The sequence below is a fragment of the Pan paniscus genome, chromosome 5, assembly GCF_029289425.2.
Source record: "Pan paniscus chromosome 5, NHGRI_mPanPan1-v2.0_pri, whole genome shotgun sequence".
Lineage (NCBI taxonomy): Eukaryota > Metazoa > Chordata > Mammalia > Primates > Hominidae > Pan > Pan paniscus.
The window spans coordinates 188,078,126-188,091,654 of NC_073254.2; the positions used below are offsets into that span (position 1 = coordinate 188,078,126).

Genomic DNA, 13,529 nt, shown 5'->3' on the forward strand with positions numbered 1-13,529 from the left:
CTTAAACCTCACAAATCAACCTCTGCTAGCTTCAGACTTTTCTTCTGCATCCTTCTCACCTCTCTCAGCCTTCATAGAATTGAAGAGAGTTAGGGCCTTGCTCTAGAGTAGAATTGGCTGTAATATTGTGGCTGATTTGGTCATCTATCCAGACCATTCAGACTTTCTCCATATGAGCAATAAGGCTGTTTCTCTTTCTCACCATTCATATGTTCATTGGAGTAGCACTTTTAATTTCCTTTAAGAAGTTTTCCTTTGCATTCATAACTTGACTGGCACCAAGAAGCCTAGCTTTCTGCCTGTCTGGGCTTTCGACATGCCTTTCTCACTATGTTTAATCAATTTTTAGCTTTTGATTGAAAGTGAGAGATGTGCAGCTCTTCCTTTCACTTAGAGGTCATTTTAGGGTATTAATTGGCCTAATTTCAATATTATGTCTCATAGAATAGGGAGGGCCAAGGAGAGGTAGAGAGATGGGGAGTGGAACATTCAGAACACACACATTTATCAGTTAAGCTTGCCATCTTATATGGGTGCAGTTCATGGCACCCCAAAACATTAGTAACATCAAAGATCACAGATCACCATGACAGATTTAATAATAATAATGAAAAAGTTTGAAGTATTGTGAGAATTAACACAATGTACACACAGACACAAAGTGAGCAATGCTGTTGGAAAAATGGCATCAGTAGGCGTGCTCAACGCAGGCTTGCCGCAAACCTTCAACTTACATTTGTTTTTTCTTAAAAGAGCAATATCCGTGAGGCACAATAAAGCAACAAGGTATGCCTGTACATTTACGAATACCCTGTCTTTGTAAAAGCAGTCATCATAAACAAAACCAGATAACACAATGCTGTGTATATGTTTACATGAGCAAAGAGAAAGTTAAATGCCTAGAAAAGATACTAGCTTACAAACTAAGTGAGGGAAAGAGGGAGGAAAAGACTTTTAAAATGTGTTATATGATTAAGATCTGAATCTCATAAAATAAATGCATAAAGATAATTATTGAAAGTATGGTCACAAAAATATAGTAATCTCACAGTAGTTTTTTTTTTTTTCCCTTGTGCTTTTTCTGTATTTGAATTTTTTTTTTTTTACAGTGAACGTGTGTTATTCAGAATCAGAAAGAAATACAGCAAAGCTCATTTCATTGGGATGGGAGAAGAGAGATAAGCATGGGTATTTGGTAATTTGGTGCATCTTTTTATTTCTTTGGCCTTTAGTAGGAAGTAGTGAGAAATAGTATCAATAAAATTGAAGGAAAAAAGTCTTCTCAGAAGTGAAATTTTAAAATTTATACTTTAAATGAGAATTCATAGATAAACAGTGTCATGAACTAGAGTTCTGCCATACTCTGTGGGGCATTGATGGGGTAAGGGTGTAAGGTTGTTTAGTCAAGGTAATTGTACATTCTCTCTGAAGGAAAAATACCTGAGCTGGAGGACGTTGTGGTGTGTTGCCCTGACAGTTACTTGAAGTACAAGAGAGCTCTGTTACAATCCTGGGCCTTATAAGATAATCCCTTACCATTCACAAGAACTATGTAGCAAGTATGATTGTATATATAAGAGAGATAATTTACCCATAGAATAATTAAGTCCATGGATATGATGGGTTTTTTAAGTGGTCCGTATACTTACAATTGATTAGTAACTGCTGTACAAAGTTTTCTAAGTCAGAATACTATTAGTTAAAACAGCAGTGTACATAGGGTCTGTACTACTGAACAGAGGCCTGATGCTTTCTGAGCTGTGTCCCTCAGCTGTTGTGGTGTGAACACTGAGGGCAGGAACTTGAAACCCTGTCTCTACTAAAAATACAAAAATTAACTGGGCATGGTGGTGGGCACCTGTAATCCCAGCTACTCGGGAGGCTGAGGTAGGAGAATCACTTGAACCCGGGAGGCGGAGGTTGCAGTGAGCTGAGATCGCACCACTGCACTCCAGCCTGGGTGACAGAGCGAGACTGTATCAAAAAAAAAAAAAAAAAAAAAAAAAAGAATGCCTGGTGTTGCATCTGATACCTGGTGTTGCTCCAGTATTTGCCAAGGGAATGTTGATGTTGATAAGTGTATATAAGTCTATTTAATAATAAACTGTTCTATAAAATTGCATCTGATAAACTTTTTAACATCTTTTTCTTTTCAGTAATTTTTGGCTGATTTTTACTGATGAAAATGAGAAAGTGAAAGAGCACCTTAATCAGGGTTTTAAAGTTATAAAAGCCTATCTTGGGATTTTATTGACAGTCCCTTATGAAGTCATTTGATAATTTCCATTGAGTGTTTCTTCTAGTTTTGGTTTTCTGTTCTGTTATTTCCTAACCAGTTTTCTTTTGCAAGATTAGGCAATACAAATCAGGAGGTAATTATTGTTTTACCTTGAAATTCTTTATCTTCTCAGCTTGCCTTTTTTTTTTTTTTTTTTTTCCTTTTGGAGATGAAGTCTCGCTCTGTCACCCAGGCTGGAGTGCAATGGCACGATCTCGGCTCACTGCAACTTCCGCCTCTTGGGTTCAAGCCATTCTCCTGCCTCAGCCTCCCGAATAGCTGGGACTACAGGCGCACGCTGCCATGTCCGGCTAATTTTTTGTATTTTTTAGTAGAGACAAGGTTTCACTATGTTGCCCAGGCTGGTGTCGAACTCCTGAGCTCAGGCAGTCCACCTGCCTTGGCCTCCCAAAGTGCTAGGATTACAGGCATGAGCCACTGTGCCTGGCCCAGGTTGCCATTTTATAAATTGTAGCTGTTTTCGTATTCTTTATTCATTATTTTATCTATTTAATTATTTAATAAATTTTCTCCTTGTTAGATATTATCCTGGGATAAGAAGAAGCTGCCCTTAGAGCTTATAATAAAGGGAGACAGAAAGACTAAGAAATAGAAAACAGGGAGCTTTTCTATTAGAATGAAAATCATTGAATGCTTTCTAGAGAAGTTGTACTTAAGCTGAAGGATGAGTGGATGTTATTAGACATGAAAGTTGGGGCAGGAGGGATCATGGAAGCATAATATATGTCGCCGAGTGTGAGGATTCTGGTTCCATGTGACTTGGCTCTAAATGTTTGGTAAAGATTGAGACTAAAGAGATGAGTGAAGGTCAGATCCTGAAGTAGTATGTGTTCTAAGCCAAGATACTGAATGTAATATGAAACACTATGAAGAAAGATTGGTTAATTTATGAAAAGGTGTGTTACAGTCTATTTGTCTTTTTAAGGTAATTGAAGCAGTGTAGAGAGAAATTACAGGGTTCTGTAGAAGAGTCTAACCCATTTGGTATGTGAGCATGAGGATACATTTGGGTGGTGAGGTCTATTAAGATAACATCATTACATTAATTACAGGTTGGAAGTAATGTTCACATGCCAGTGACTTGGCCTTCTTTTCTTATTCTCTCTAATCCTGTTTTGGTTCATGTTAGCAGTGTGTTAGAGTGAAGATGGAGCACTAGCCCAAAGTCTAGAAGAATATTGGACAACCATCATCTCCCACTCTCCTCCATATTACAGTGTTTTGGGGGCTTTCTTAGATTATTAAAAAAATTGTTTGGCTCTAGTAAAAATGTAATAAAAAAGTAATACAGCATTATGAATTTTTAGGAGTTCAGTGAATACAGTATATTGAAACAGGTGGTTAAAAGCATTTGTTGAATGAATGACTTGCCCTGTAATATATTTAAATGGTCTGATTAAAATTTAATCATAAAGAGATTATTTCAAGAAAACGAAAACTATTCTGGCTTGTTGTATGGTGGTTATCCTAAGATATCTCATATTGTATGAGCCCACTTTATAAAAACAATTGTTTGAATGTGAAAAGGTGGGTTAAGGACTAGAGAGATTGAAATTTGCAATAGTGAAGAAATTACGCAGAAGTTAACCATTACGTACTGCCGTACTGCCTTTCCATATAAAAAGTTGTAAAAAAAAAAAAAAAAAATTTAGTCTACCTCTTTTTAGGGACCAGGTGATTAAAAGCAGCCAAATCAGCTGGCTTAGCTTTTTATTATAGACTGTTACCTTTCACTTTTATTGATGATTATTTTGATGATGAGTGAGAATTGTTTCTAGTGCTTAATTCTACGGTGACATTTTATTCATTCAAAAGCAATAAATGTGTTCTTTTAAGTACTTGTTAACTTAGTTACTTTGGCACATTCATAGTTAATTATTTTTGTTTTTTTAGGTTATGCTTCCTCCTGGAGCCCAGCATTCTGATGAAAAGGGTGCTAAAGAAATTATTCTTGATGATGATGAGTGTCCTTTACAAATCTTCAGGGAATGGCCAAGTGACAAAGGTAGTAACCTTATTAAAGGATTACTTACACCAGATTCCTACGTGATATACCAGGTGTTCACCTTATCACATGATGTAGGAGATGTGTACGTAAATGTTTTTGGATGGCCTTGTTGTTGTTGTTGTTGAGACAGTCTCACTCTTGTGGCCCAGGCTGGAGTGCAGTGGCGCAATCTTGGCTCACTGCAAGCTCCACCTCCCGGTTTCAAGCGATTCTCCTGCCTCAGCCTCCCGAATAGCTGGGATTACAGGCTCCCGCCCCCATGCCTGGCTAATTTTGTATTTTTAGTAGAGATGGGGTTTCTCCACGTGGATGGCTTTTTGCTGTAGAGCTTTCTGCCTCCTTCATTAACTTGCTTGATGATTCCTGAGTGTTGCCATTGTCCCTAAGACCACACTCAGCTTATCTGAGTCTCATGTGTTAGACACTGAACAAATGGTGATACTGCAGGTAAATCACACATCTCATTAAGAAACCAGAATATTAGCACTACAGCAAGAAGCGAAAGATCATTGGTATCTACCAGTAGTAGAAAACACATTTCATGCTGACTAGATTTACTGTGTGATGTTTGGACAAATTTGTTATGATAGAGAAAATGACTTCTGTAACCCTATAGATTGTCCAGTGATTTAGTCATTTCAAATAATGAATTCTCACTTTGCACTACTGAAACAATTTTCCCTTATTATTTCAAAGCAGTCTTAAGTTTAAAGCTGTGTTTTTAAGAAAATACGGTTTTCTTTCAAATTCACATCATAAGTTAACTGTTAACTCCATAGAGGGCCTTGCATTAATAACGACATAAAAATGTATTGCCATTTAATCGTGTCAATATGGAATGTAGATTGGTAGTTTTAAAACACTGAAAAATCTTTCTCAGCAAGCAAATTTCTATCCTCCTTAAAACACTTGTTTAGTACTTTTTAAAAACAGTGTAAAGTTAAAATTTTATTAAAGGCAAATTGCCTAAATTCTTTAAGTTGAATTTAATAAAAATCAGGTCAACTAAAAATATACATATATATTTTGTTAGTAATAGAATTGTTGTTTTATTTCAATAGGCTTTTGCGGGAACAGGCGGTATTTGGTTACATGAATAAATTTTTTCGTGGTGATTTCTGAGATTTTGGTGTACTTATCACCCTAAAAGTACATTTTTATATGTGTATTTGTGTGTGAATGTGGTTTTTATATGTATGAATGTATTTACTGATCATAGAGTTGTTTACTAATGTAAGCATTTATTCTTAACCTGGTGTGTTTTTTTCAAGCTTATGATGTCTTTCGGTAGCTGTTAATTTAGAGTAGTCTTTGGAAATTGCTTGCTAGAGCTTTTCAGACACACCAAGAGGCTAATATTTCCTCTGTTGAGTAAAAGTATGAATTGGGTAAGCTGTACACAGTGATTCCTTGGCAGATGTTCCTAAATTACATGCATCTTTTTGAGAAAGTTTTGCACAGTTGACTGCCAGTCAGCGGGCCATCCTGACCAACCTGAGTCTGCCTGATGATTTCCCATGCTGCTGTTCTAGGGATTTTAGTCTTTCAGTTGAAGAGGAGGCCACCAGACCACATCCCAAAGAAAACCAAGAAACACTTGGAAGGCAAGACACCCAAGGGAAAGGAGAGAGCTGACGGGTCTGGCTATGGCTCCACCCTTCCTCCGGAGAAGCTGCCCTATTTAGTAGAGTTAAGCCCAGGTGAGAAAACTGGTCACACCAGCACACATTATTAATGTGCATTTTTAGCTTCAAATCTTTGTACTTTCTAATGCATCTTCAAGTAGTCTTCTGTTGGCTGACTTAACATTTTTAGCCATTTATTTTTTTAAAAGTAACTCTCGTAACATTTATTTCTCTTAAATTATTAAAACTTAAGGTTGTAAAATACGTATATGTTTACATAAAAATGGTTCACATGGACAAAGATGAGTATTCAGAAACAAAATTTAGTGTATGGACAATTTTAAATTATTTTAATCCCTAAAATTTTTTTTTCCAAGATAACTTTAGTAAAATAGTTACTCTACCAACAATGACAAATTGGTATTTACCTAGGGCAGATTTCATAAAGGGGTGTGTGTGTGTGTGTGTGTGTGTGTGTGTGTGTGTGTGTGTGTGTGTGGCTGTTGTTTCTGATGCATGGACAGTGTCTAAAAAGAATATCTTTAAATTTTATATCTAAGAAACCCATCTTAGTAAGAGGAAGGCTATTTGATTTTAAAGTAACAGACTACATTTATTTTCACATGAGTCCTCTAAGTTTTTTTTGTAGAACTCTTAATACACTAAAGCTGTCGTTTCAGGTTAGCCATTGAGTAGAGAAATACGTGGGCATTCTTAAGGAAATGTTTTACACACACATTCCTAGGTAGTGTATATTTGCACATATGTATGCTGTGCATGGCTGTACATGACATTTATCATTCAGTTAACATTACTTCATTTCTTATTTCATTATTAAATGCTATTATGTGACCTGCATTATACAATACTGTGAAGATCAGAGTGGTGCACCCCCATCCCAAGCTGCATCGAAAGAAAGCCCGAGTAGTAATCACAGAGCAAATTAGCAGAAAATTGAACCAGTTATGTGTATGATATATGGCTCCATGAACGTGAATTACATTTTTTCTTCTTTGATTTTTGAGAGTTTATTTTTATTTGCAAGGTTTGTTTAGTTTCTTACAGCTAGGTTATTGCAATTAACTAATGATTACATACGATATTTGTTGTCCAGCAGTCTCATGGTACAGTAGGTTATATAAATACAGGAAGTGATGGTATCATTTTGATGCCACAGTTAGTGGCAGTGTGGCTTTAGGTAGTAGCTTTTATACCTAATTATGCTTCAGGACTTTAAAAAAATTAATTGATTAGCTATTTGTGAGGAATATATTGGTGTTGCTAACCTCAGTTCTCTGGGTGGAAAGTTTATTTGAAGTTTTATTATCTCACTGTAGCTTGGAAACACATCCCAGTATTGTTGTGTGTCTATAATGTGTGTGAGAGCATTGATGTTTGGTTGTCTGAGGTAATGAATGGCAACTATGAAGCAGCCATTAGTTTTTGAACTTAAAATTTTTTAGGCTCTTTTTTGGGTATTGGGTCTGCCCTTTAAAATTTTATATTAAATTCTAGAAACTAATGATTGTTTTCTCCAAATCCAAATTTTTGAGGATCTGAGAGTGTTGAGTTCTTAGAGAAATTGATAAATAGCAGCTGACAGAATAACTTTCAGATGAGTAATGGGCAGTTTATTTTGGTAGATAGCAGGGACAGGATGAGAATTCATTCATTCACGCATGCATTTGATAAATATTGACTGAATACTTGTTGTGTGTCATACCGTGTTCTGGGCCTTGGAGGTAGAGCACCAAAACAGATTAAACCCCTTCACCTTGGGGATTTCTCTTCTAGTGAGAATTGTTATTTCGACTGCTTCTTTCATACTTATAGTCTCTCAGGTAATCAAATGTATAGAATTTTTTTTTGTAGGTGTGGAGTAGATCACAGTTCTGTACTACTTTTCACCAAATATTGGCAACAGCATTTGTTACATGGTTATTAATACACTGCATTCCTCATGGCACTCTGCTGCCTTCAGTCAGCATTCACTGACCCTTCTACTTTAGGCAAAACAATGGATACAAAAGGATTAAGTTCCTTCCTGCCTTCAGGTAATTCACACAGTGGGAGGGAATCACAGTGCCATGTGACAAGTGACTCTGCCTCTAGTCCCGACTTCTCCTGAGCCCTGTGCCTGTGGGATAGCTTAACTTGTTCCACAAATGTCTGAAGTTCAGGTCTGGTGCCACTATTTTAAGGGTGACCTAAGGGTTGGTGGCAGGCCTGAATGCAAGGCCAGGGTCTTCCCTGCACCAAAGCCATGTTCTTTCACTAAGTCATGATGTCGTTTTAGGTTTTCATTATTATGCATTGCTCACAGTCAGCATGCTGAATGAAATTGATCTATTTTCCATTTATGAGAAAATAATATTCATACATAATGATTTGTTATGAATGGATAAGTACTGTATTTCCCCTGGGCACATTGTCAGCCAAGCATTATATCCTCAATGCTGAGGTTCTGCTGGGTGTGGTTAAGAGTTTTTTGAGATGTGGTCATGAGCTCAGCATTGTCTTTTGGAGAAATGGGGGGAAATACATTATTTCGTTCTTTGCTTTGGATTTGAATGTGTTCTTTAAACAGAAGAAATCAGCCCAGTGGGGTGGTAGCCCTCTGTATGATTAACTCACTGTTGCTGTCCTGCTGCTTGGTGACTCACCTGTTGTCCTGTGGTTTCCCTTAACAGTCTGCATTGGTTTCTAAAACACTGACTGGGGCACTAGTATAGTCTTGTCCTCACAAAAGCTGATGGGTGAAGTGTACCTTTTCTTCCTTTGAAACGTGTCTCACTGAAGTTCACCCTCTGCGTCTCTTCTCCTCCTTCCCTATTACGCGTGTTCTGCATGGTCTCTCTCCTGCTGATGCTGCCTTCACCTGGGTCCTGGCATGTGTCTTAACCCCAGGGAGAAGGAATCACTTTGCCTACTACAACTATCACACTTACGAAGGTAATGCTATGCTTACTACTACTTTTATAACTAAAGCACTAATAGAACCTCATGGGCAGAATAGTGTTGAATGACCAAATATCTTATGTATCAGTTTTTTAGTTGATATAAATAACCTATTTTAAGAAATTTAATGTACTGTCATTTTATTTGTACCTAGTAAGTTTCCATATCTAGAACTCATTTCATTTACTGGAAGCTTGTTTTGTGTCTTTATTTTCCCAGGTTCACCCTGGGAAGGAACTGAAGGCAAAAGCAGCAATGGCTGTGGAGGGATGCTGGGGAGTAAAGACAGAGTGCTGTTTCAAAGCACTCGTTGGGCGGTGCTCAGCCAGTCTGCCTCCCTTCATCTGTAGAATAGGAAAACTTTCTGGTAGCAGTGCTGTTACTGTCTGTTGTGGGGTTACTTAGATTTGTCTCTGCTCTTCAAGGTGCTCCAGATTTATTGTCATTATCTATGGAGAAGAAAGAGACTCAGGCACTTTGGGCAGAAATTGACTATTTGTAGAATACTTGTTGAAGAAGGGGAGAAAATTTGGGATTTTTGTTTTTGGCAACAGTTTTATATGTTACTCCCTGTGAGATAACTGTCCTTCTAATTTGGAGAGGGAATGGACTACTGCACTCTCCCTTTCCTCCCCAGCTCAAACCAAACATCCCTTTATCCACTGAATCCTGTGGCCACCATTTAGGTTCTTCAAAATCTGTAACAGCTTTAACTATGGTTTCCTATTATTACTGTGAAGTAATAAGAGAGCCTGGGAAGGATGTTTATCTCTCTATCTGTTGACAAATTTCTATTACCATGGTGAGGTGAGGAGAAGGGAGAGACTGAGAAAGCAGCTTCTGTCTCTCCCTTTCTCTATTTTGAAATCTGTTGATGTAGAAAGGTGTGTGATAGCTCTTTATTGTCTCACAAGAGACCTTTCAGAAGCATTCAGAATTCGGAAGAATATGAATGTGAATTTTTCTTTCATCTCTAAACACATTTTTCATGTTCTGTTTTTAACTTTGCGTTGAAATGTTCTTGTTTCACACATGATTACTTATTTACTGCTTTTGCTTTCTTTATAATTTATTTGTGTCATTTCTCTGTGACTATATTGCATTCAGTTTTCTTTATTTTTATGTAAGTATTCACTGCTGACACATCAAGTCTTTATTGATTGCTAACTATGGACCGTATGTGGAGTGATCAGTGCCAGGGTAAAAATGTTTTTTTTTTTTTAAACCTAGCCACCAGGGAGCTCAGAGATGAGGGAGATAAGTAGATGGAAATCATCACACGATATGGTTAGTGGTACAATTAATGTAACAGATGGGGTGCTCTGGGAGTAGATAAGGGGGACACATTTCTTAACTAGGGGGGTTCATTAGAACTGCCTTTGGTGGTTAAAACACACAAAATAGTAAACATTACTGGAGGATTTGGACTCAGCAGGTCTAGAAGGAGCTACCTATGTCCAGGAAAAGCCCCAGATGATTTTGATGTCTTGTTCAGATCAGGACTTCAGAGCAGTTAGAGTTGAAAATAAATGTTTCAACACGATGTGAAGCAGCACAGATGATGAACAATTTCTTAATGGGTGTTAGGCATTAGTGTCTCTCAGGTAATTCAGTCTCATCTTACCTTTACTCGATGTCATAGATTTCTGAAGTATTTCAGAAATAGAAAATTTTGTCATTAGAATGTAACTTTGTGTACCCTAAAATTAACATCAGTTCTAACAGGACTTGCATTTTTATGGTGTCTTTTGTCTGTGAGAGTTTAGCGGTACCAGTGCTGAGAGATTTTAGCAGTCTCAAAGTCTGTGCACGCTCATACTCCAAACTGTTTAACGTGTGAAACTCTCAAAGCTTACATTCCTAATCGCAGTGACTAGAGATTTTAACAGGTAATGGAATCAGCGGGTTTGAAAGTTATAAGGCACTCATAAAGCAGATCATGGAGACTCTTACTGGTTTGGCCTTTTCCTAAGCTTTGGTGGGTGGTGTGCTTGCCACACTAGACTGACTGCCATGGCTGTGGTGCAGGTGCTAAGCTCTGCAGTTACATCATCATTCATGGGTTCTAGAAGGCACATTTTCTCATATGTCAAATCTGAAATCAGAATACCTCATTTTTAGTTAAGGTAATGAAGTGACATTGTCCTCATCTGGGATACAGTAGGTGAAGAGTGAGAAAACATGTCTAGGTGTATTGGGACTAGAGGGCTTCGGCAGAGCAGCTTCCTCCTCCTCCTCACCCCTTCCCTGTCATGGAAACACATGCTCATATAAATTAAACATTCCAACAGTTCATAAAGGTATAAAATGACAAAAAAAAAAAAAGCCAAAAAACCCAGTCTTCCTTTTACTCCGGTTCTACTCCAGGGAGCTAACCACTTTTAACAGTAATTCTTGATCAGTAATGGACAGCAGAATTACTTGGGGTGATTTTTCAGAGGACACATGCTTAGGCCTCATCCCCAAGGATTTTCATCCAGGAGGTCTGGGGAGAGCTATGAGAACTGCACATTTAAAAACCTCCGTCAGTGATTTAGCTGTGCCCTCAACCTGTATTGTGTTGTGTGCCATAAGGGCAGCAAGAATACTGCAGGAAAGATCTGGTCCGAAGGGAAGGCCTGTGTGTCTTTGATGAGCTTCATATTGCTACTACAGTTGCTCCTCAGAATCATTAACAAACGTCCAGGGCAGTGCGGTAGAGAAGCCTTTTTCAATGTAATAAGAATGTGGTGGAGTTAATGCTAGTGTTAGCACTTCGTGTTCATCAGAAACTGATACGTTTATTTCTTATTTTGAATTTTCTCTATCCAGTTTGTTAAATTGTGTTACATAAGTTTGGAGAATTCTTTGAAAAGAAATCCTGAGAAATGAGAACTGTAGTGCCTGAGATAACTTTTTGTTTGTTGGAAATAACATGACAGTAATATTAGACTTTGCAAATAGAGCTGTCTTCCTTCTCTTCTCACAGATGGTTCTGACTCTAGAGATAAGCCAAAGCTTTACCGCCTTCAGTTAAGTGTTACTGAAGTTGGGACAGAAAAGTTGGATGACAACTCTATCCAGGTACGTAGTCTGAGCTTCCTGCTGCAACTCTGACATTCCAGGAGGCATAACGTATTGTACAGAGCCTGCCACATGGTAATGAAAGAAGGAATTATAATTACCGGCTTTGTATTTAAATATAAATAATTTATCTACTCTGCGTCACTTTTCTCTGCTTTAGTGTGGAAACAGCAGAATGTGAGTTTATGTTCAAGTTCCACCTCTAGAAATTTGGGCTGGTGATGACATTGCTCTGAAAGTGCTTCCTTTTCTCTAAAAGATGGTGATGATACTTTTATAGGTCTATTTCAGGATTACAGGATATAACCTATGCAGAAGTGCTTATCACTGGGTCTGACACATAGCAGTAGGCATTCGGTAGATTCTAATTAAATTTAGCTTAATATGGTTCTCAAGTACTTAAAACAGAGCTTAACACATTATTTGAATAAATGAAGTCAGAATTTGTCACTTTGAAGTTGAATTCAGGCGAATCACCCTTGCTCTGTACTTAGTTCTCAATTTGTAAGATGATGGGTTCAGATTGTTAATATCATTTTCAATTCTACCATTTCTTCTTTTTAGCACAACACTAAAAATAATAATAGGAATCTTTAATGCTAATGATCGGTTTAGATTTGTCCATTAACCATCTAACAAATATTGGTTAAGATGACTGTATGCCTTTTTTTTTTTTTTTTTTTTTTTTTTTTTGAGACAGTCTTACTCTGTCAGCAGGCTGGAGTGCTGTGGCACGATCTCGGCTCTCTGTAACCTCCAACTCCCTGGTTCAAGCAATTCTCCTGCCTCAGCCTCCTGAGTAGCTGGGGTTACAGGCACGCGCCACCACGCCTGCTAATTTTTGTATTTTTCGTAGAGACGGAGTTTCACCATGTTGGCCAGGATAGTCTCGATCTCCTGACCTCATGATCCGCCCATCTCGGCCTCCCAAAGTGCTGAGATTACAGGCGTGAACCACCGCGCCTGGCCAACTGTATGCTTTTTAATGCAAAGTTACAGTATGCCTTAAGTCACTGGGTACTAAAAATAAAAGGTCTGATTGGTTTGACTTTTTTTTGAAAGTTTAATTATTTTTATACTATTGAGGGAAATCCACTTTAAAAGGCACTAAAAATCCAGAGCTTATTAGGTTATATTTGTCATAAAAGGGGTACTCACGGTTTTAACATTCTGTGTTTAAATGCTGTGAACTTCATGATGGGAGTTTCTTTGGTTTCCTTCGGTTTCCAGTTGTTTGGCCCAGGAATTCAGCCCCATCACTGTGACCTTACCAACATGGATGGAGTGGTCACTGTGACGCCCAGAAGTATGGACGCAGAAACCTACGTGGAAGGCCAGCGCATCTCAGAAACCACCATGCTGCAGAGTGGCATGAAAGTGCAGTTTGGGGCGTCCCATGTATTTAAGTTTGTGGACCCCAGTCAGGATCATGCTCTTGCAAAAAGATCTGTGGATGGAGGCCTGATGGTTAAGGGCCCAAGACATAAACCTGGGTAAATAGATTAACCCTAAGATTTAAAATGTTTTGATTATACTTAAAGTAATTCAGATTATTCATAGATATCTTGGCTTTTTA

General features: G+C 37.9%; 1 protein-coding gene across 29 annotated transcripts in view; it reads left to right on the plus strand.

The window, feature by feature from the left end:
• AFDN (afadin, adherens junction formation factor) overlaps positions 1 to 13,529 on the plus strand; it is a 145,800-nt gene that overhangs the window by 58,936 nt on the left and 73,335 nt on the right. For 19 of the 29 annotated variants that reach the window (XM_034963258.4, XM_055114335.2, XM_055114338.2 and 16 more), the window contains exons 7-11: positions 4,193 to 4,304; positions 5,840 to 6,007; positions 8,840 to 8,884; positions 11,859 to 11,953; positions 13,184 to 13,446. In XM_034963258.4, coding sequence (XP_034819149.2) covers positions 4,193 to 4,304; positions 5,840 to 6,007; positions 8,840 to 8,884; positions 11,859 to 11,953; positions 13,184 to 13,446 — 683 coding nt within the window. The remainder of the gene's footprint in view (positions 1 to 4,192; positions 4,305 to 5,839; positions 6,008 to 8,839; positions 8,885 to 11,858; positions 11,954 to 13,183; positions 13,447 to 13,529) is intronic. The other 10 variants (XM_063605549.1, XM_055114351.2, XM_063605547.1 and 7 more) reach the window with 1 other exon arrangement.